The 23,409-nt window shown below is 41.5% G+C and overlaps 2 protein-coding genes across 3 annotated transcripts in view; one reads left to right on the top strand and one right to left on the bottom strand.

Annotated features, from left to right (window-relative positions):
* Positions 1 to 12,216, top strand: part of SMYD3 (SET and MYND domain containing 3) — a 428,456-nt gene extending 416,240 nt beyond the window's left edge. Inside the window, exons 12-13 of one of the 2 annotated variants that reach the window (XM_021550462.3) lie at positions 309 to 422; positions 12,076 to 12,216. In XM_021550462.3, the coding sequence (XP_021406137.1) occupies positions 309 to 410 (102 nt within the window). In that variant the 3' untranslated portion in view covers positions 411 to 422; positions 12,076 to 12,216. Of the gene's footprint in view, positions 1 to 308; positions 1,017 to 12,075 lie in introns of those variants that run through there. The other variant, XM_021550461.3, reaches the window with a different exon arrangement.
* A 1,860-nt stretch (positions 12,217 to 14,076) lies between these two features.
* The window catches only part of KIF26B (kinesin family member 26B), a 202,814-nt gene continuing 193,481 nt past the window's right edge, over positions 14,077 to 23,409 (bottom strand). The window contains exons 11-13 of the mRNA XM_021550443.2: positions 23,006 to 23,208; positions 21,860 to 22,010; positions 14,077 to 20,465 (exon numbers count right to left, since the gene is read on the bottom strand). Coding sequence (XP_021406118.2) covers positions 20,317 to 20,465; positions 21,860 to 22,010; positions 23,006 to 23,208 — 503 coding nt within the window. The 3' untranslated portion in view covers positions 14,077 to 20,316. The remainder of the gene's footprint in view (positions 20,466 to 21,859; positions 22,011 to 23,005; positions 23,209 to 23,409) is intronic.

The raw sequence follows: 23,409 nt of genomic DNA, 5'->3' as shown, positions 1-23,409 counted from the left end.
CAATCTTGAAATGGCCTTCATGTCTCAGTGCAAAATTATCTTTTTCTGCTATTCCATACACCCAGCTGCGCAACTTATTTGTGGGTTTTAAAACCTAGGAATAATGTGTCAATGCCTCCTTCTTTGTCAGGGACAAATCACCATGCACTTTAGGATGCTTCACTCCTATTTCAGCCATGCCATGCATGCAAGCCCCCAGGTACCAACCACTTGAGGACAAGTTCTTACATCCCACCCTGCTCCAGGGTTCAGCCCCTTTGCATGGTCTGCACAGTGACTAACATGTCCATTTCTATTCTTTCCTAAAGGCCTATAATATTATGAAGGTGACCCATGGGACAGATCACAGCCTGATGAAAGTCTTGATGGAGATGAAGGAAGAGTGTGAGGCCATGATGAGAATACAGTGAAGATTATCTCTAGTATGGAAAACAAAGTATTCAAGGAGAAAGAAGAGGATTTTATTTAATTGTGAAGCTTCTCAATGGTTTTAGTGTCTTTTCTTTAGGTCCTAGCTGCTTTACAAAAGGGTTTAATATTAGTTTTGCTGTATGGTCTGGATTGAGTTGGTGTTTAACAGAATTCCTGTCATTTTCAGAGATTTTTTTTGTCATCAATCATCAGTCTTATTGAAAATAACTAACAATACCTAATTATTTGATTGCAAGTATTGGGAAATGCACACAGAGTCATCATTAGTTACAAAGTGATCTAATTCAATTGATATCAGCAGTCAATTTTTTATATCAGTTTATGCTGGCAATTAGGACTCTCTTGTCAGACACATTATAAATTAAGAGAATATACTTTTTTCCCTTTGCCTTGCCCTTTGGTATGACTTCCAAAAGCCTGATCCAGTGCTCTTTGACATCAAATAAGCTTCCCAATGTTTTATATGAGATTTTCTTCCCTCCCAATAGATCTGCAGGGCTTTGTCTGTATTCTTCTTCCATTTCATACCATATAATACTGAATACTAAAATGGATTAAATAAAAAAAATTATCATAGGTGGAAATTGCACTCTGCTTTTTTCCCATTTTGCCATCTTCAAAAGTTTCTCACTTCTTAACAGTTTTAAAAGCAGATATTTGGACCTGTGAGCTCAGTGCTGTGGCTTCTGAAACTTGCTGAGTCTGTGGAGTTTGAATGTCACATCCCCAAACAGAGAAGCCCAGAGATCTACAGATGAACACTGTCATCCCTGGGGAAGACAAGCATGTCTTGGAAAGCACAGGCACACTATTTCCCCATGCTCATCAGCAAGAGACTTGTTCTTGCCAGAGGTGTTTACTGCCATTTTTAACACAGAAACAAATATTAACAAAAGCCAATATTTATGAGCGACATTGAAACTTAAATAATTTAAGGCCTTTGAAAGTATTGCTTCAGGTGTGTCACTCCTCTAACAATTTATTGCTGCTACTCCAGCCATGACTGTTATTTCATTAATCCATCGTTGTTGTAAAGTAAGGCTTTTTTCACACCAGTAACCTGACACCATTAATTATTACAAGATGAGAACACATTTAAAAAGAAAATGAACACTCTGGGCATAATTTACAGCTATGGCACATGAATGCCAGGGCTGAGGAAGATATCTCCTTTCAAGACGTTTGAATTTGTTCCAGCATTTGGAGTGTTTACTTGCTCAGCAGTAATGTACAGGCAATAACCTCTGAAATGCAATGCATTTCTGGAGTACATAGCATGGCTTGCTGCCAGAGGCCAGGTCGTATCAGCCACCCAAGAAGTGCAGTGATCCTCACAGAAATTCACTGCTTGGTTGGGTCTTCCTGCTGCTATAGAAAGGAAATTGTCTGGGGGAAAAGGTCAGACCTTTGCATTCATTGGGAGTTCTGACAAAGTACTGATGGACAGCCAGTCTTCAAAACCTATTTTCTTCTTTTAAATGGGCACATGCATATTAGAATTTACATGATTTTTGTGTAAAGGTCATGCTTATGTTATCTCATGTTTACATATCTGGTACTAAGATTTGCAAATAGAGGGGACTTCAGAATATAAGGTCAGGTGATGCATCAGTTTGTCCAGCATATTCTGGAGACAGCCCAGAAGCCCTCAGCAATGCAGACACATCTGCAGCTATGAAGTGCAGCACAGTTTACTGTGGCTTCTGATCAAGAAGGACATCTCAACAGTCCATGGTAGGAGCTGGGGGAAAGGCAGAGTCGCCTGCTGTCAGATGAGAACAGCTACTTTACAGCAAGCTGAAACACCTACCTGTGCTGCGGCATTCTCCCAAGCAGTAGTGTTCTCTAAGAAGACACTTAGAGAAGAGGTACAAAGGAAAGAGTTCCATGACAGCCTGATAGGAAACAGAGAAAGAGAGTGCTGTTGGCTGTGGAATGTCACAGCAGCAGCTGTGCTGCCATGAGTGCAGAGCTGTTGGAAATCCATTTGCAGCACAAGAAACTGAATGGGCACCAGCATCTTCAGTGTGGGGACATAACCCATGGGCTTTATATTCATTACTCTTGATGCAAAACTTCTTTCAGCTTGGTCAAGGCAAGAGTCACATTTTCTGGTTGTTTTCAGTCATTTACTGTGCAATTTCCCTTGGAGTTTCCCATGCACTAACACCACCAGCAGTGCTGCACAGGAGGTTGTTGTGGGCAGATTTTTTTTCCTGGTAGTCCTGCTCCAGTATTGCAAGAACCCTGGCCTTGCTTTGGGGCCTCATGTGGTGGTGAAATTCCTCCTCCAACCCGTGCTTCCAAAGAAAAACTCTGCAGGCTTTAGCTGTTCGGTCTCAAGGCAGTTTATTGCTAGTTATCTAACAGATTATGTTCTTGGACTGCGGCTATTTGATCAGTGGCCTGGGTAGAGGCACACACACACTGACATCCTCTCTATCTGCTGTCTTCTTCGTCTCTCTCTCTGCCCAGGGCTGCTGCTATCTTTTATAAGATATATTACGTATAACATGTTTACAATTATTCCCCAATACCTACTACCTACGTTGCCAAGTGTTTTTCTACTCTAAACCAATCTGTGAGTGCCAACATCACCAAGAACACGGAGGTAAGGAAAAAGAAGGAGGAAGAACAGGATCAGCCCACTTTCCTCCATCTTAGAACTTCTGACCCCCATGTACAAAGTGAAAACCCCCCTGTACGTGTGTTAAAACCCCCCTGTACAATACTAAAAAAATTTCCCCTCTACTTTGTAACTACTTTTACTATACTATCTAACCTTTTGTGATTGCTTGTTCCACCTCCAAAATTGGTAATTCATTCCATGGCTCAAACTCAAAATCACAGCTGTTTTTCAGTTGTCTGCCAGGGTCTAGAATGCTTCTGACCAAGGCCTGGAACCTCTAAAAATGTCTGAGAGACATTTTGAGTTCTCACACAGTATATTTTCTGCAGAGAATGCTGGTCTGTGATTGTGGAGGGATTTACCTGAATGCATAGTTTGAAAGTGGCAGCAAGCAAGGGTGCCAGGGAGGAGGTAGCATTAGATAAGCACTCATTTCAAATCAAGTAATATTATCTTTGCACAGACATCCTGTTTCAGTTTTCATGAATAATATCTGTCAAATTTTTCAGGTGCTGGTATTTGTGGTAAGATAAAGATGCTAAAGTCAGAAAGAAGTAGACTGTAACATTATCTGTAATGCTGACAGGTTTGCTGCTTGCTTCCCACAGGTTGGAGGCTTTTCTGGTGCCTTTTGGAAAGCACTGGTTACTTGAGTTCACCTCAAGTTTTAGGAATGCATTTTGAGTTACTTGTGTTTTGTTGCTCTCCCTTAAATTAGTCCAGGAAAAACAATGATAGATTGCGTTCAGAGGAAGCGGAATCGCAGTATCTGTTTGGAAGAAAAGCAGTAGCAGAACACAGGGAAAAAAAACCATGGGGAATGATACAGTTTTGCTAAGAATAACTGATTACAGTTGAACAGAATATTTGTCTTAAGCAAAAAAAAAGTGCTCCCTAAACTCTGTTATTTCTTTAAGAATGTCATAATTCTCTGTATCCATGCCTCTCAAGGGTGCTGACCTGACATTGGAAGTAAAAACTCTTTGAGACCGTGGCAAACAGACCATTATGAAGTGCTTAGTAGAGGTAGTAGAAAGTAAAAGAAAAGCAGTGAGGGAAAATGCCGTCAGCTAGTTTTTTAGAGCTTTGAGTCTATCAAACTGTGTGTGAAGTCTATCATGTATGTGTTTATGCCAAGAAAACTCACCCACTACTCAGCCTTTTTTCTGCTTCTCATTGTAACCCTCTTCTCTGATAGCTAGGTTTTTAAATGAGCTTTTCTTAGACTTGTTATTTTTTTACAGAGCATGTTTATGAAATACAGAGGCTATTTCCCCATACAGTATATTTCAAGTAGTCCCTGGCCACTGCAAATCTCTTAATGAACAGAGTTCCATTTTTCACAGAGGTTGTGCCAATTATGAGGATTTTTTTTTTTCTGAATCAGAATTAAACCTTCCATAAGACAAGAAGAAGGAGGAAGGTCTTACAATTATGGACATGGAGTCCTGGCATGGCTTCTCTGCTGCACCAGAAATTGTGTCTGACCTTGGGCACATCAGACAGGGTTAGACACCCATACTTGAATTTCTTTATTGTTGATCCTTGGAAAATAATGAAAAGGGAAGAGAAAAGAAAAGAGGAAGAAGGGAAAGGAAGGGAAAGGAAGGGAAGGGAAGGGAAGGGAAGGGAAGGGAAGGGAAGGGAAGGGAAGGGAAGGGAAGGGAAGGGAAGGGAAGGGAAGGGAAGGGAAGGGAAGGGAAGGGAAGGGAAGGGAAGGGAAGGGAAGGGAAGGGAAGGGAAGGGAAGGGAAGGGAAGGGAAGGGAAGGGAAGGGAAGGGAAGGGAAGGGAAGGGAAGGGAAGGGAAGGGAAGGGAAGGGAAGGGAAGGGGAGGGGAGGGGAGGGGAGGGGAGGGGAGGGGAGGGGAGGGGAGGGGAGGGGAGGGGAGGGAAGGAGAAAAGACTCTCTATGGCACTTTGAATAACTCTGCCTCACATGAACATGTCCAGATTGGTGTCAGAGGTGCAGCAACATGGCAGTGTCTGTGTTACAGCCCTGCCATCGCTGGCTGTGGCAGAGGTGGGAAGGGCATCACTGCAGTTGTCATAACTGCAGGTATTACTCTGTGAGAGTTCCTTCACAACTGAGTGCCAAACCTGGGCAGAGAGCTGTGAGCTGCTCCTGTCTACGCTTTACCTCCTCCAAATAGACAGAGCTTTGTTTCCACCCACAGAGCTTCAGCAACATCTAAAGAAAAAATCCAAAGCAAGTGCTTTTCTTTATTTCAGACCAAAGCCATGTTAGAGTTCCTCTTTTTCTTTTCTCTTTTATTCTTATTCTGATTACTATTTTCTCTCTCCTTTCAATGTACATTTTTCCAAATAAAACTCCTTTCCTTTTTTACAAACTTATTTAGCCTGAAAATAGATTTGTTATGTCTCTTTTGTAAAGGGTAGCCCTGAATTTTCCTTGCCCTAAGCAAAAGGAGTGCACCTTATCTGAAAGTCTATGGCCTGCAATTCTTGTAATTTAGAACAATGGTTTGTTTATCCCCACAACAGTGATGTGTAAGGCGGGCCCCTTTAATATTTCCTGGGGAAAGCTCAATGTTTCTATTTGCTCAGCAACATGGACAAATCAATTCTAACTCGATAGTTTCTTAGACTTTTTGTAGGTTTTAATAAGAACCTTAGAGATTCCCTCCCCCCATATAAAAGAATAACTCAGGCTTAGTAATTAGGCTTCATACAGTCACTGCTCACACCAAGGAACCTAACAGGTTCTTTATAGTTCCCAGGAGACCAATTAACCTTCTTTTAAACATATCTCTATATAGCCACCAAGACAGGCGCACACAGAAATGCATACACACAACAAGCTTTCCAGCAGTCTCAGATGCTCCAGCTCCTTGTTAACCAAATTCTGATGGGGCTTATGGCAGGAGGGCAGGGCTGAAGCATCGTGCTCGAGTTCATTTTAACTCTAAAGATGGCTAAATCAGGACAGACCACAATCTCTTCTAATTTCCTTGCACCCGGGACAGGAGGGAGAGGATAATCAGCCTCTTCAATGCCTTAAGTTTCCCTCCATCTCTAGGGGTGGGGCAGGCACCACTTGCTGGTCCCCTTACCTTCTCTGTAAGGTACCAGCTAATGAGCCTGCTCTCCCATCTCTGTTTCAGTTAAGGGCTGGTCTAGTGGGGTTGACAAGATGAGAAAAGAGCAGTGATTTCTTCCTCCGCCCCTCTAATTCAGCAGCTCTGATTCCCAGTCCCAGAGGCTCCAAATAGGAAGGTGGCAAATTTACATTCATCTTGAAGGAAAACTGCACTTTACATCACAGGTAATCCCTCTTGACAATTCCACTTGACTTTCAGAGCAAGAGCCAGGAGACAGTAATAGAGAAGGGTCTGATGAGGAAATTAGCAGAGCACCACTCTTCCCCTCCCCCAGGCCCTGTGCACTGCTCTGAGCAGTTCTTGCCTATTTACTCTTAATGAAGCTCCTTGTAATGAAGTATTTCTTGTGCTGTCATCCTGTTCCTGTCTCTCCTTGTGGTGCTGAGAAACCCATGATAAAATAGGTAGAGAAGATGTCTGGCCTGATCCTCCCTGTTCTGTCCCTTGGGGAGACCCAGGTGATGTGTAACAAAGCCATGGAGCTTGCCATCCCTCCTACCAGCAGCAGCACACTGCAGGAGCCAACAGGGAGGGATGGAAAGGCTGTTGTAGTCTTTGGATGGAATTTCAGGCATCACACTGCTGTGGGGAGGAATGGCTCTCCATACCTATAGTGGCAGCCATAGAGCTGAGGGGCAGCTCTACTCCAGTCTGGGAACTGGAGTAGCAAAGATCACAGAAGTACAGAATAAGCTGAGCTGGAAGGGACCCTCAAGGATCATTGAGCACAACTCCTGGCCCTGCACAGCATCATCCCTGAGAGTCACATCATGTGCCTGAGACTATCACTGCTGGGAGTTTGCCTCTGCTTTTCCCATTCCCCCTTGCTGTACTTCAGTCTCCTTGTCAAGTTCTGCGGAGAGTCTTCAGTGAGGTACCGGTAATGTCTGGATTTCTGTTCTCAATAATGTCATTAACATTGTGTACCCAGGTTGTACCATGAATAAGACTGCAATCAGAATACAATTACTGGAGAGTGATGTTCCCCCATCATGCTAACAGAAATGATGATTGAGGAAAATTCTTATCATGACTTGGAAATGTTAATTTCTGAACATCTGTGGCTGAATGCACCAGTAAATAACAGAATTTTTAAAGGTCAGAGTAATGAGGATATACAAAGATTACTTATCATTACCAAATGTTTTCTGTGGGGACTGTTACATAATTTGTGAACAATAAACAAAAATCTGATTTTGTGTTTTCTGCAAAGACCAGAGGAATGCTGATCTGGGAAGGGGCAGCCTGCCAGCAACCAGGCAAGGATGCTGCCCTATTTACAGCTGGCAAATGGGAAAATCAATAAAAATCCTTGAGATGGGCATTGTCCAAATTAATTTCATTGTGGCCCCAAAGCAGTTTATGCAATCCATGTAAAGCAACTGATACACTCAGGTCACAAAACTGTTTTACCATTAAAATCCAAAGCCTTGGCAAAACGTGTCCTTCTGCTGTGAAAGAGCCCTTTGAAATCTGCTGCTATGTGACATAAAATGATGGTTATTTGATGGTAGGAGCAAAGGGCTTTTCCTGCATATGATTTGGGGAAAGACTGGTTTGCTTGCTTGTTCTGCAGACTGCAGAGTCAAGACAGGTTTGAAACCCTGCAGCCCTGCATACTTGCTCAAATCAAGCTCATGGTCCAGCCAGCCTTTAACCTAATGTTCCTCTTGACTAAGGCCTGCCAGGCAGGCACTGAGTTGGGCAGGTACCCCAGCTCAGGCCAGAGCCAAATGAGGAGCTGAGGGAGGCAAAGGCAAGGATTTTATTCCTGCCTAAGGTGATGCCTTGAGCAACACCATTCCACTGCAGGTGGGGGAATGCAACCATGTGCCAAAGCCAACTTCAGAGCTTCTTGCATTATCCTCTGTACAGGACAGAGGGGCGTGGGGTGTTTGGGGCCATCCACCTCTCACTGCAATGTGAGCACTTTGTGAGCCTGGGGGAGCTTCCCTTTTTCCTGCTCCTCACTGCACTCACTCACTGGGAAAGCAGCGCCTTCCTGACCACTTTTTGTCCTGTTCTGTCACTGGTGCAGCCTCTCCTAGGGGGCCTTTGTCCTTGAAGCTGTGGAGATTTTCCCCATGTAAAAAGATATCAAGTGTCCAGCTCCTGCTGCAGGGGGAGGAGGGCCAGAGAGCAAAAAGCTCTCTAGAAAATACCAACCACAACATAATAATTTCTGAAGGGGCATTGAAATGTTAGCTTTCTGCTTCACTTTTGGCAAATATCAGAAAAGAGTAAAGCAGGATAAGTCTTCAACTCCTACACTGGCTTTGGATCACAGCAGCTATTTTGTGCCTGCTGCTCTCTGGCACCAACTGAGCTGGGCCTGTTCTGGCTCTGCCCTTCGAGAGGAGTTTGCAGGGCTTTGGACTCAGCCACCATCACTTTGTGGACAAAGCCCTTTTTGCTACCTCGGGATACCCACAGAAGGGGTTTGCAAAAGGCAGCAAAGGAAAAACAATCTCATTGCAATTAGGCTTGAACAGCTCCTGGCCAGCCAGCATGGTCCTGCAGCCAAGAACTTCCAGATGTGGCCAAGTGTAGGATTCCTTAGTGAAATGGGCTTACAGATTTCCCACCTGAAAAACAGGTTTAACTGCAAGTTACCTTTCAGTGCATTAAAAAAAAAAAAATAGAAATTCTCATTCCATCTTGCCTAGGGAAGGATTTCTAGGGTTGTAGAATTTAAAGCTCAAAGGTTTACAATCCCAGCAAGATAAGGCAGTGTAACAGCCTGCACACTTTATTGGTGTAAGCTTATGAAGAGGTCAAAATGGCTTAGCATGAGGGTCAGTTTTACTCTAAGTCCTTGTTTGAGAAGGGGAAATAACATCCTAAATCTTCATAGCTGGCTTCAACATAAGTATTACATTATAGGGGTTTGGATTGTTTGCTTTTGTCTCCTAGCCTCAGTGGGTTTTCTGCTTCCAGTGAGACAACACAATGAATCCCAAAATGAAACTGTGCCTCTGATCAGGCCTTTGGCCAGCTGGTGCCATTTCATGACCTGTGCCTTTGTAGGGACAAGTGAGGAGCTATCATCACTCTGGGATGTGTTAAGGGGCTGTGCACAGGCAGCATCACTGTCCTGCTGTCTGTGTGATGTATAGTGGTGAAAATGGCCAGTTCAGAACTGGCACCATTGAGGAAGGATGGTATGAAAGGACTCCACTTCAGAAGGCTTGAGAGTAGAACTCAGATTTATTTCAAATACATCACTCTTTTATAGAGAGCGTCATCCAGACCAATTCTATTGGTCCTGAAGTAAAAACATCTCAACCATTGGTGTGCAGTGAATGACACACAGTGGCAGAACGTATCTATAAATAATGTGAACAGCAATGGAGATAAAGAATTATTTACATTCTTTCCCAACTGTTTCCCAGGCTTCTGCCTGGTTAGAAACTTTCCATTTTCTCTCTGACTGAACTGAGAATACCCACACAGAGCAGCCTTAAAAGCACCTTTATAAGGAACTACAGATAGCTTTGCAGCAACCTCCTGGAAAGCTCGCATGCCTTGACTGATGAGTACAGTAATCTACCACAAAGAACTGGGAAACCTTCATCTTGAGCCATTGTGTGTTGCAAATATGTGGAAAACTTGGGAAAGCAAAATATTAGCAATGACATAAAAGCAAGCAAGGTATTGTTCAGAGGAGCCATAAATAAATATTTCATAAAATGAGTCACGGATGTCTAGGTGATTTTACTGGATGGAGATATCAGTCCCAGAACAATTTTTTCACCGTGGAAGTATTTCAGTACTCTCATATGAACTGCAACACCATCACAGATTTCAGGTATGAAGCCTTCTTGCTAGGGCTACAGTTTTATTTAATGTGCACACACTTAATATTTGTGACTGACCTGCTCTGTAGATGCTTCATGCCACCATAATTTTGATTGTCAAGCAAGCTAGAATGGGTACTCCCATTATTTAGGCCTTGACAACAGAAAGAAGGGCTCAATGGTGCAAAGTCTGAAATTCCCCATCTTAGGTGCTGTCCAGAAGCTTTTCTGTAGATTTCACAGCATCTTAATGGCTTTACATATAACCTTCAGATATGTTTTTTTGAGCCTCTGGAAACTCAAGGCAGGTGTGAGCCTGAGTTACACCAGTCCTCAGGGCTGCACAAGTCACCAGCAGCAGGGCCAGGAGCCAGCTGATATCTTGCTCATTATTCCGGTAATTGCCATGCCTACCATTGTCCTCAGAAATTAGGAGAAAATGCTGTTTACAGTGTCTTGCTTGGCTCCCTCAGTACCCCTTGCTGGGTACTGTGAGGTTTCCATCAAACATGGTTTATCAGCAGGCAGCTTGCTCTTAAATAAAACCTGGCAGCTGCCATGACTCTCCAGAGTTGTGTCCCTGGGCATCCAGCTAAAGCCCAGACAGGGAGCGAGCTGAGCCCTGTGCACGGGCGGGCACTGAAAGGCAGGGTGAGTGGGAGTATTGCTGCTCTGTCTGTGCCAGGAGCTCATTTCAATCAAGCTCCAAGGGGCACCTTTCAAGGGTCTGGGCTGGGTGGCACAGATCATCCAAGGGTGCCAGTGTGGAGGAGTCTGCACAGCACAGCCCAGCAAGTGGGGTGGCTTTGTGCTCCCCTTCCTTCTGTATTGCAGCTACAATGAGCAATCCACCTTTTGACAAACTAAATATAAGAAAATGTCACAGCTTTCTCTCACCTCCCTGGTTTTCTTTTGTTTGGGGAATGAAGATGAGCAAGGATGAGACAGGGACAAGGAGAGTCCCTGCTCCTTTTAAAGTGAATGACAAAGGTCCCTCATTGCTGGAGGTGTGACTTTGTCTCCTCAGCAAGCCTCCAGTCCTGCACATAATCCTGATGTGTCTGGCAGTACTTGGGTTCCTAGGAAATAGCAATATGGATATGTGCCAGACACACACAGCTGAATATGTTTGGCTGTCATTTGGTTGGTATGCAACTCACAATCTGATGCAAATCATGGGTGCCAAACCTGTGCTATGAGGGTCCACGAAAGAGACACATATAAACATATATTAAAATGAATGCAGGTCTTTTCAACAGACAAGCATCCATTGAGATGGATTAGGTTTTGGCTGTCTAGAAGCTTTTCCCAAGTCAGCACTTGCCAGGATAATTCCTGAGATTGGACAGGACCTCCAAGCTACCTACTTGTTCCTGGAGGTTATGAAAGTGGTCTTTGAGCAATGTAAAGCATTTGTGTGGTCACAGCCAGCAAAGCTTTGCTCAGTGGTTAAATAGCAGATGTTGGCCTCCAAAACTGCCAGATCGGCAACTGTCAAGACTGCTAACTATCATAAACCGTAAAATCCACAGATGGCCTTTTCCAGAGCAACTAAATATTAACTTTGTGTTCATCTCAAAGACTGGGAACTGAATTTTCTAGCCTTCATCCCTCTTCACTGTCTTCCAGGCAAATACTGTCAGCCAAAATGAGGGTGAGCTCCCGGGAGCCTGGTTTGAAGATGGATGTGGGAGGAACACTCTTTAGCAACAACGGGACCTCCTGGTTTTCCAATAGCTAGAGAGCTTCTTTGGGGCCACATAATGGGGTTGGTCAGGTTTCCAACCTAAACCCGATTTTTAGTCTGGCAAGTTAGGGATTTAAAAGACAAAACTTGGTAATTGCTCGGGCATTACTTTACAAGAGGTATCACAGTTTCAGGCCTCATAAGGACCATGGGCCCCTGTTTCCACTCTGTGAATGAAACCTTTCCTTGCTGTCTTGCCCCAAATCAGAAGTATGTGGCATTGGGGGCTGCAAGGCTCCAGATTTGACCAAGAGTGAATTGATTCTGTTTTCAGCTCATCTACCATCACTTCTGTCTTAGACAAAGTCTAGGACTTGCACTAATCCATTTTTCTGTTTTTGTCTCTGTAAGGCACTTCAGGCTCCTTAATAACTGATGTGGCTGCATGATAACCGCAATGAAGATAAATTACTTCAAAAGTAGGCAATAAGCCTTTTAGCTCTTTAGAGCAAATCAGAGCTATTCTGAACAGCCCACAGACAAAATAAATGGCTGTTTATCTTCATTTACAGGTACTGTGGAGAGGCACAGCATGCAAATTCACCAGCCTGGAGCAACAGCTAAGGTAACACAGGGCTTGCTCCTCTAAGAGGGGAAAAGAGGAGACCGTCACCATCTTTGCCAGCCTTTGCCATTCTATCCACCTCAATATTTTTTGTTTAAAAGAGGTCACCATAAACAACTGCATTCCCTGCAACTGTGGCTGCTAGATCTGCCACTCTGCTATGTAAGATAGAAGAAAGGACCTTATTAAGTTCTCATCAAACTGTTAACCAAATATTTAAACCCTAACATGTCCCTCCTAAAGTAAGGAATATGTGAAAGACATCTGCTGGCAGATGATTTGTCTTAAAATATATTTTGAATGATTTGGGGATTTTTTAAATCTTTCTCACAGAAAATAAGATCTGTGATTTTCTTCTAATGGGAAGAGCCTAGTGTCCTTATCAGGGCTTATCCAGGTGTTGGTGGGCATGTGAGATTTGCCCAGAGAGCTCATTCACATAGTGTCCTGCAAGCAAGGCGCTCTCTTAATTATCAACAAGGAATGTCACAAACATGAGCTGAAGGCAAGCAGATATTGTGCACACCTGTGCAGCAGTTCTGGGATTAGCTGAACCTGCCACCACTGCCCCTCTTAGAGTGAAAAATGTCTTTAGTAATGGACACAAACTCTTTTTATCACTCCCATGCATGGCAGCCAAGGGAAATGTGACACAATTGCTAAAGATGATAAAAATTTATACCTATGAGTATACATCTTTTATATTTTCTTGGTCTCACATTTTTCCTCTGCTCACAGATGCAAAAGAGCAATCCCTGTGTATATGCATAACCAGCTTATGTAAAAGTCTGACTATTTCAGGTCTGTGACTGTTTTCTTTGTGTTTCTAGACAGCAGCAGGCAAGTTAATGCTGCTGTGCTTGCTTGTAGTAATTCTGTCATTGGTACCAAACCCTGCAATTCCTTATTGTTTTCTGGTGAATTTGCTTCTCAGCAACACTTGCTTGATAGAGCCCCTTTGGTCATTTTATTTTCAGGTTTAATCTTGCTCTCTTGCTCACTTTCACTGTTATGATACACATCCTCTTGTGGGTCAAAAGCATTCTCTGGTTTGAAATGCCATTAAATGCTCTTATCTAAAGTGAAAGAGGAGGAGTATCATAGGGTGATGTTATGTTTGATATTATGTTCTGTGCTTTCAGAACTGATTCTGAAAGTGAAGGTTTGCTTTGTCTTGTTATCAGCCGGCTCATCTCCCACCATAGTCTGCTGTCTAGAAGAGGCTAGTGCTGGCTGGCTTGTTTTGCTTTGCTTGCTGGCTTTGCTTGCTTGTTCACTTTGCTTGCTTGCTCTTGCTCCTGCTTCTGCTTTTGCCTTTGCTTTTGGTTGTTAGTTAGTTTAGCTAAGCAGTCCAGTTTTATTTCCCTGGACTGGTTTTTTTCCCTTTCCCTTTCCTGAACACCATCCAACCTGCTCTGGACTGGGACCTGGGAAACACCGAGGAGCACCGAGAGCCTGCACTCTGTGATCTACAGCAGCCATCCCTAGTGCCCAGAGCAATCCCCAGCGCCCAGACCCGGGCCGTCATTCCCAAGAGAGACTTTCTGGATTTGTCATCTCTTCAGAGTGGCGAAAGAGTTTTATTGTCATCTGGTGTTGTTAATTTTCTGGTGGTGGGGAGTGTTTTGTTTGTTAAATAAAGATGTTCTTTTCCACTTCTTTCTGAGAAAATTCTTCCTGAACCAGCTGGGGGCAGGGGGGCCATGGGGGTTTGTTTTCTGGGGGCTCCTTCCAGAGGTTTTTCTCCCAAATTTGCCCTAAACTAGGACAAAGAGGAAGCAGATATATTGGTAAGATAAAAGTAAACATTTAATGCCAGTATAGTTTGATTTTTGACAATCATATTTTTGACAATGTTTCACACCTCAAATACCACAAAAGAGATATTTTTTTAGCCAGCAGACAATAAACTTTACAATTTTAATGGCAAATGGCTGTGACTTATCATATTTTGAACTTGTTCTCATGCTGTTCTTTCTCCTTTTTCCACCATAAAATTTAGTTGATAAAATATATATATATATATATATATATATATATATATATATACTGATACATCCTCTCCCAGAATTGCCCAATGATGGGACCAGCATAAGCTCTACATCTCTCAGTTTCTCTCCTCCTTAGCCCTATTTTATACCACTGTTATAATGAGAAAGAACATAGCCATGAACAGAGTGAAATGGATTTAGCAAACATACACTTCAATGTATAGCACTTAGATAAGCATTTCCAACCATGATGTGTAAATAAATTATAAAATACAAGCAACTCTATAAAACAAGAACATCCTGAGTTTACAAATAAATTATATCCTTCATACATAGAATATGATGTGGATGGTAGTAACCAGCAGTTTCAGCTATGGGTGGGAAAGAAGTAAAATGTAGAAAAGTTAGTATCTATGCATACATAAAACATATATGTATGTGTGCTACATGTAAATATTCACACACATACATACACAATAAAGAAGGTGAATACATCCATATCTATAGTATATAGAGAATATGTAATATAGCTGAAACTGCCTCAAGCACCAATTTATTATCATTATTATAAAGTTTGCTCAATACTTAAGTAGGACCACTCAAAGTAAGATGGTTTGGGTTGTGTTTTATTTCCTGTCCAGGAGGGGTTGAAGGTAGTTTGAAATACTATAGCTGAATGCTACTGAATGCTATTATTTCAGCTACTTTCAGCACCTCCATTCTTTGCAGAATCATCATGCCCTTTGTGAGCTTCAAAAGTTTGCATAAGTGAGCACGAGACTGCTGTTCATGAATTTGGTGGCAAAAGGGTGCTACATTTCCAAGGTAAAATTATTTTTTTGTGTTTGTTTTGAAAGGTTGCTTGAGAAGGAGAAAGAAGAAAAGATAAAGACAATAATAAAATGGTCTGTTATTTCCAGGAACTGGTATGGAAGCTCAGATAACCCTGGGATGAGTGCACAATAAATGCAAGAGAGAGAGATTATTAACTTTGCATTGACAAATCATTCACAGTTTTGTTTGCTATGGTTATTTGGAAACCTCTTACACACCTTAGGATAGCTAGCAACAGCCAGCCTTATGTCTTCAAAAACTGCTGTGTGTTGCCAGTGCAAAAGCCTGTGGAGTTACAAAACATAGACCACAAGGACATCAGGATTAAGCGAGGTACACTACCATCCATGGATTTGAGAAGAAATTCCTCTCTCTATGGTCATAATCCACTCCTATTGGTATTTAATGATCTCTGCAGTGAGCTGGTGCATCCCTGACTCTGTGCAACCATCTTACCCATCTATGAACTGACATCAGAGGTTGCTCAGCCTCTGGTTTGGGAGAATTGAATTTGCTTCTGCAATGCAGAAACTTCAATTTACAATTTTAACTCTGTTAGGACTAGGCAGAAAGCTTCACAGACCACCAAGAGTCCAGGCTCTCAGTGGATGTAACTATGCTGTATGCCTCAAGCATATGCAGAAATTGTTGTGTTAAAGAGCTGAGATTATAACTATCTTGTTGCAATTTCATGACACTCTGAAATATAGAGTAGTTAATCTAGAATACTTTTACAGGATTTAACAGGTTCTACATGGGAACTGCAGTAATTTGGCTATCTAGGCTGAAGAACCTGGGTAAGAAAGAACCTTTTAAAGAAGCCCTTGGAAGAACTTCAAGCATAAGGTTTCCCTATAGTGTGGCATATGTCAACTTCATCCAGGTGAGTGCAAAGGGAATGGTTTTATAGGCAGGCATCCTCGGAGGAGGGAAGGGGAGTGGTGATGTTGCCATCTGTGAGCAGCTCTGCCACTTCCCTGCATCTCAGGCTGTGTGCGTGTGTATTTATCAGTGTATGTACAACTTTTGTTTCTACAATGATTTTTAGCTCATTACAAATGATACAGAAAAATCACAAACATTTGCAAAAGGTGATTTTTGTAAAATAGTCTGTATTTTTCAGCTGTCATCATTTGAAGAACATTTGAATTCCATGCCACAGGTCCCTATTTTAAGATAAGCATATTATTGAGATAAATGAAAAAAGGTGAATAAATAAAGCCCACACTTCAAGATAGACTGTTTTCTATGAGGAAAAATGAGATTTGGTATGTATTACTCCCAGCATCACTCTCAGCTTTCAGCATCTGTAATTGCCATATTTGGAGATAAAAGAAAAAATGCCAGTGTGTGTCTTTGATCCCTTTTTGTACATTTTCTGCAGCTCTCACTAAGAATCATGTCAGAGGATCATGCCATTGCTTGATACCATGCAGGATGCAGGTCCATACTATTTTATGGACCTGCAAGTCTCATAAGCTAGGATTTATGGCAGTAGGTCTTCTTAGACTGGATCAAAGACAGATGTTCAGCAATAGCCCTGTATGTGGCCCTTACATGAAGGGGTGTTAAATACATAAGAGTAGCATAATCTGCTACTATATAACTAACAGTAAATGCACCAAAAAAATTGCAGGCAAATGAATTTTCCTCACAACTGGGTTAACTGTTATAACTCTTGATTCTTAATGCAATTGTGCCTCAGTTTTATCAAACAGGTTAGATGAGAAGAAAACCTAAGAAAGGAGAGTATTAGTTTTATTCCTTGTCCTTCTGCAAAGGATTACTTTGGATTACTTAGATCTGAATGAATTGACAAGGAATCATTTTGAGGCAAATGCAAACCATGCATGACAAAAGAAAGATGTGTGACAAATGTACCAGGAATTAGGGCTCTCCCACACCATTCAGAGCACAAATTGAACCAGCTCCCAAAGCCAAGCGGCTTCTGCCTGCTGTGAGAGCTGACACAGACAAAAGAGATGTCTGAATCACCCTAAGCACAGCTGAAGTCTCCAGTCTATGGTTACACTTGAATTTATGGCTATAGAGCAACTCCTGTCACTTGTATGGATAAGGTTCACGTATGCCAAGAGCAGCAGTTCCCAGGAAGCGTCCCCAGGTGCCGGAGGGGATCTGGAGCCGTGCTGGTGTTCAGTCATCTCACAGCCCGGCAGTGAAGAGCTGCGATCTCCCGTGACACGTGTGAACAAAGAATTAACCTTCAAACCTAATTACGTGAACACTGCTGTTTCCTACAAAAGCTGTCCCAGGGAAATAAGATTGATTTCTGAACGTGCAAATGATTAGACATTACACTAATGTTGCTCTTGTGTATTTTGGGTTACACGATGCCTTTAAAAAAATCAACATAAAAACAGCATTATGATAGCAATGCCTTAAAGAATAGGGCTTTCTGGATGACTTGCAGAAGTGTATGTATCTTCTCTAAAATGCTGGCTACTGCAAACTGAGATCAATTTCATAATAAAGTCCTGAACGTTTTGATTTATGTGTTTTGCAAATACTTGAGTTATATTAATATAAATTCTGAAGTAAAAAGCTGTTTTCAAGAAGATTACATTTCATAATGTCAAATCTCCACAAATTTTTCATTCCTTTTTTTTTGTATTAAGCCATCACAATTCTTAAAAACATAGTGGCAAATTCTGAAATGAAATGACAGAAAGTAAAGAATGCATATGGATTTTAGAAAATGAATATCATGGGAGTTAATGGCTACTCTAATTAGGTCCCCAGAAAGAAAATATTTGTAAGTACTATGAGCCTGCTCAATTCGTACATATTTTTTAATATTCAAAATTCATCCTTGGCATAATCAATTTGGTTTCAAGGACCAATTTTTATTCATTGTGATAAACAGGGTGAACGTATGCTCTTAGTCTTTAAAACAATGGCTATGCCATTTAAAACATGCTTTTTGCTATGCATCCTAAGCTACAGAAGTACCAAATCGAGCATCAATGACTAATTGAGTTACTGTGGGTGAGGAATATTACGTGCAATAGGTATTTTACAATAGCTCCAAAATGTGTCCACTTGATTTACAGAAGCATCACCACTCCTGTGTAAGTCAGAGACTGTGTGCAGGGATTAGTTCCCTGGCTCTCAGCAGCTGTTCTCAATCCATGGGGCCCTGCAGAGAAGAGATGGCCTCCAAAAAACCAATACATAGTAACTGTTACTGAAATTGCTATAAAGAGAAGAAAGCCAGATAAATTACATTGTTTGGGGGGATTTTCAGAGTTGGTTGGGTTTTTTCTTTGAGAGAGAAAGGGATATGTCTTTGATACTTAGAATATCAGTTTCATGATAAGAAATTGCTGTGGAACAGACTAGAAAGTGACTTTCACACAGGATCTTTTTTCCTTTCCAAATAATTCCATAGATTCTAAGAATTTTCTCCAAAAGCTAGTGACAAAGGCAATAGAGTAAGTAAGATTCGTTATTACAAGTTGTAGAGCACTAAAAGAAAATAAAACTAAACAAATGTTACTTCTACTTTTTTAAAAAAGTTTTTCTGTTCACCTAACCACTAGAAAATCTACAAGTGTTTTGCCATTGGGACTTGCTGCTTGGTGTATTGTAAGACAACATTGATAGGATGGTGCAGGTAAAATAGGAGGAACAGTTAATTGATGCATTTTGAGTATATTAAATGATATTATTTCCTCATAAGCAACAGGAGGGCAGCAGAAATGTATGTGAGAGAGGAATTTTTGTAAATGTGCTTATTTCCTTATAGAGAAATAAGAAACCTAATTCACGAAAATAATTCTTCATTCTCATATGTAATTAAAATGTGGGTTTTGCATATTTGTTTATTAAATACAAAATATGTTCCTTCCCACATACTGTTTTGTAGATAAAGAGGCCAACTAGTAGAATAATTGGATGTGCATGGACATGCAGGCCCTTGTCATTTTGATATCAATGTGAATTTTGCCATGGCTTCAGGTACTGAGGATTAGTAAAGATGCCATAGCCAACATGCTTGAAGTGCTGTATCTACTCATTTTCTTTATTTCCAGATGTGCTGAGTTGATCAGAGCCTGCACTCCTCAGGTACATCTCTGAGTATGGACACACAGGGCTAAGGATCAGAAGCTGACAAAACACGTCTCGCAGTGGTGTATGTCATAAAGAGGCAAAGCTAAATTTTACCAGCCATAGTCTCAAGCAAGAAAAAATCACTCATTTTTGAACTGATAAACATGGGAACCCTTAGCCTAGAGGACAATTTTCCAGCAAGTTACTAGCACCAGAAAAAGGGATTAGGATAAAAGTACCTCCTCATTCATAACTCCAGCCAGTACAAAGCAAAATATATATGAACAAGAAAACAAATTATGGGGGTTGGATCAAATTGAAAAGATATTTACTTCACAGTAATGTCACTTCTCTCTCATACACTGCAAAACCTACAAGCTGGGAAAATGACGGTGTTCTCCAGCATGTAAGAGAGTACAGAAGAGCGTTTAAACAACCCTTACTCTCTGCTAGAAATATGTTTGTGTCATCTGGGAAAGCTGAATTTCTCTTTGAGTGGCCTTACTCTGGTAACAAGAAAAGACAGTTAACATTTATTCATATGTTGTACTGATTAGGAAATATCTCTACAAACACAAGTTACTTAGAAACAGCAAGTCTGAAATAGGAGAAAACACCAAGAGAAAAACAAGCTGTAAATACATTTCAAAAGTGTATTTGTTTTTTTTTTCCTTTTTGTTTTCTTGACTAGCACCATCTGTACACAATAAAGTATGAACATAAATGTTTGGATAACAAAGATTTGCAAGGCACTTGAACAGTTTTTCTGGATAGGTTTTCTTTTAATGAACCTCTCAATGGAAGTCCCACAAACACCTTTCCTCCTTCCTCAGCTAATGCAGGGAAAGAAGTGTCTTCTGCCAGCAGTTCTTATTTACAGACATGTCTGTAAAACGTTCTGCAAAGTGCTCTTTTAGGCTAAGAGTATCAACAACCTTCCATCTCCATTTTCCATGCTTGTTCTGTTTTTTTTTTAATACTACTCCTCTGTATATTATAGCAAATTTTTCATACACACAGCTGAGACTTTACTCCAACATTCATCCTCATTCTTTTGTCTTTGGGATGCTGTTTGGAAGGGAAAAGAAGGATGACAGAGATGCGCATTGAAATTCTCTTGAGGTTCATCCTTTATCGGCGTCTAGAGGTGATGTCAAAACAGGTGATCATCATGAGATGGGCCTTGCAGAAGTTGACATGGTTTTCCAAACGCTCAGTCACACATTCCAGGGCCTCCAAGTATTCCAGAGAATCCAGCTCAAATACCTGCTCCAGATCAACTGTGAGAAAGAAAATAACAGATAGGAAAAGTAGACAAAACTTAGTGATGGCTGGTGGGAGAGTTAGAGCTAATTCAAGTCTTCAAACTCATCAGTACTATATACAACATCACCTCTGGCTTGCCATTGTCTTTAAAAGTTGCCTTTTTTGTTTAATGATTATTAAAATGATACAGCAGCTTGTCTACAATGAAAAATAGTTTTAAGGTGCATTGGATGCTTTCTGGAGCGATCTGGTCTGTCATCCTCACCAGAAATGCTTTTGCCTTTGGAATTTAAAACAAACCTCTAGGCTCCTCGTTCCTCACACCTCTCCCTATTCCATGTGATTCCCTCTAGACCACTCCAGCAAGGTCATCAATCTCTCCAATACAGGTGCCCAACAGCTTCCATGGAAGCCAAGTGTGAGATGCATTGTCTGAGCCAGCACTGCCCATCTTATCTGTTTCCTGAGGTCTCTGCAACCCTCCAGGCTTTCTGCATTTACCACACTGGAATTACAAAGGTATCACACAGTAAGGGGATAGCAACACATAGCAAATTCTCTCTCTCTTTAAAACAGTCCTTTTTAACTCTCTTCCTTTATAGTGTTCTTGAAACCTATACTGTGGTTGTTTTCAGGATGTACCTATCTGGTGTCAATTTAAAGCAGCTGTCAAAGGAAGAGTTAGGATGTTGTAAGGAAACACACCAGCCAGTCTCCTTTTGCCACTTGAAATTATCCTAAATAAACTTTTGCACATTGTGGGTTTTTTTCTAGAACTCTTTGATATGAACTTATCTGTTTGCTAACACTAAAAACTGTTGTATAACTACTGCAGTACTCTTTATGTTTTTTTTTTCTTAGAGGTGCTGAGGTCCTTCTTTATTTGCATGTGAATGCTCTTTAAGCTCTCTGAACTTTACACATCTATAGTTATAAAAAATGGTCCAAATTTCATTTCATTAAATGTAAGCCCACTGCTGCCAAGGGACAAGTTTGCTCCACAGTGTTATTTTGTGGTAGAAGAGCAGATTTATAATATTGCTCATATGATTGAGTGATCTGAGGCCAAAAGAAAAAATCTCATTTTCAGGAGCTGTGGACTGAAACACGTGAACGTTAATCTACTAATGGCAACATCTACCACTAGAATGCCGTACCATTTCAACCTTCAGCTCTCAGGCAAAAAGGATTGTTCAGTTCTACAGTTAACATTTAATAAGAATTATAGGAACTAGTTCTAGAAAGACAGTCAATCTAAAGCTTGCCCTTAGGTACTATGTTGGTTCATTTTAGTTTACAAACAGTAGCTTACATCTCACTCTTACCAGACATTTCTGCTTCCTTCCATCCCCCTATTAAATAAACCAAAGGAAACCTATGAGTTCAGGCAATAAAACAATGCTCTTACATTCACTGAGCCACTTATTAGGATCCAGCATCAGGTACTGTTTGGTCACCTCCAGTTCTCTCATTAACCACTCATACTTGGCCTTGACCTCAGCAATTCTGTGCTGGCGATGCTCCAGGATTTTCAGCTTGGCATTGAAACCCATCACTTCCTGCCAGCCAGGAAAAAGAAGCAGGGAACAAATAGGTGAAGATGAGAAGAATTATCCAGGTCCATTAAGTGAAATGACCTTCCAGTCAATAACACTGACAATGAGCCATTTATTCTGGAAGCTTATGAATCACTGCATGAAATCATCCATCATCTGCTTTATTTTTATTGCTTTTGTTTGGTTTTCATGTTTTCCATCAGAGCTTTGGAGACTTTGCAATGGTAGTTAATAATAAACCATAATAATTAATAACAGGCAGCATCTTGAAATTAGATTAACTGCAGGAAAACATTTCTTTTTTTTTCACCACAGTTTGGCTAAGAAAATCTAAGCTCTTGGGAGTAGGAAATCCATTGCTTGCTGTATTGAAAGCCTAAATACACCCCTGTGCTTGGTGCATAAGTAATGCATTAGTCATATTTTAAAATAAGAGAACTGGTAGCAATATCGAATTTGAAACATCCTTAAACAAAGGGAGAATGTTATGAAAAGCACTAGCAATTCATAGTCATTAATAAAGAAGATACATTTTCTGTAAAGCTCTGGAGCGCAGTAACAGCATGAGGTGCAGTGCTGGAGTCAGCCAGCCTGGCCTCACATGACTTCTGAGGGGTGGCAGCCACAAAGACTTGCAGCAAATAAACCATCTGAGGACTGTGCTACCCTCGCTAGTGTGGAAGCAATTCCAAAAACAGAACTATCCTCATCCAAGACTGTGTGAAGATCTCAACGTTATTTCACAATCTCCTCTGTAAGCAAATCTGCTGTGGGAGAAGTGCAGTGGAAACCCCACTCCAACAAGTTTCTCCAAACATCACATTTCGCTTCAACAAGTGTCAGAAACTAGAAAGAAAAAATGCCTTAAAATAATAATGAAGTCCATAATCCATCATTACTCTAAAATACTCAATCTCAGATACTCCTTCCAATCGTATGTTTTAAATGCTGACCTTTGCAATTTACGCCTGCCAGAAGATTACATGGATGGCACTCACCTTGCTGTCCCCACCTCGCCGTCGCTGGAGCCTCTCCACATCATCTATCTCATAGACTTTGATCTCAAAGGGCTCCCCCAGCCCCCTCTGCCCACTCCGCAGCGGCCCATCCACCCAGCGCACCCCGGGGCTGTTGGCAGGCTTCCTTGCTGGGGATGCCATGTCAAGGGATAAAGCTGGAATAAGCCTCTTCCTCTGTGAACCTGAAAATGGAGAAAGTGCCATTGCATGTTAGCAGAGCTATTGCTTTGCGGGGAAGTTGGACTCCAGGATGGTTTGGATGGATGGAGACAAGAGATCTCTGAAGGCTGCTCTTAGAATATATGGTTTTTTAGAGAGGGTGAAAGGTCCTGCTTGGAGCTGCCAGACGCAGCACGTGGCAAGGTCTGAGGGAGTCGGGGAAG

This window comes from Lonchura striata, chromosome 3 (genome assembly GCF_046129695.1).
Source record: "Lonchura striata isolate bLonStr1 chromosome 3, bLonStr1.mat, whole genome shotgun sequence".
Classification (NCBI taxonomy): Eukaryota; Metazoa; Chordata; class Aves; order Passeriformes; family Estrildidae; genus Lonchura; species Lonchura striata.
Note: the sequence above shows the minus strand (reverse complement) of the source record. Positions and strands in the feature narration are given on the sequence as shown.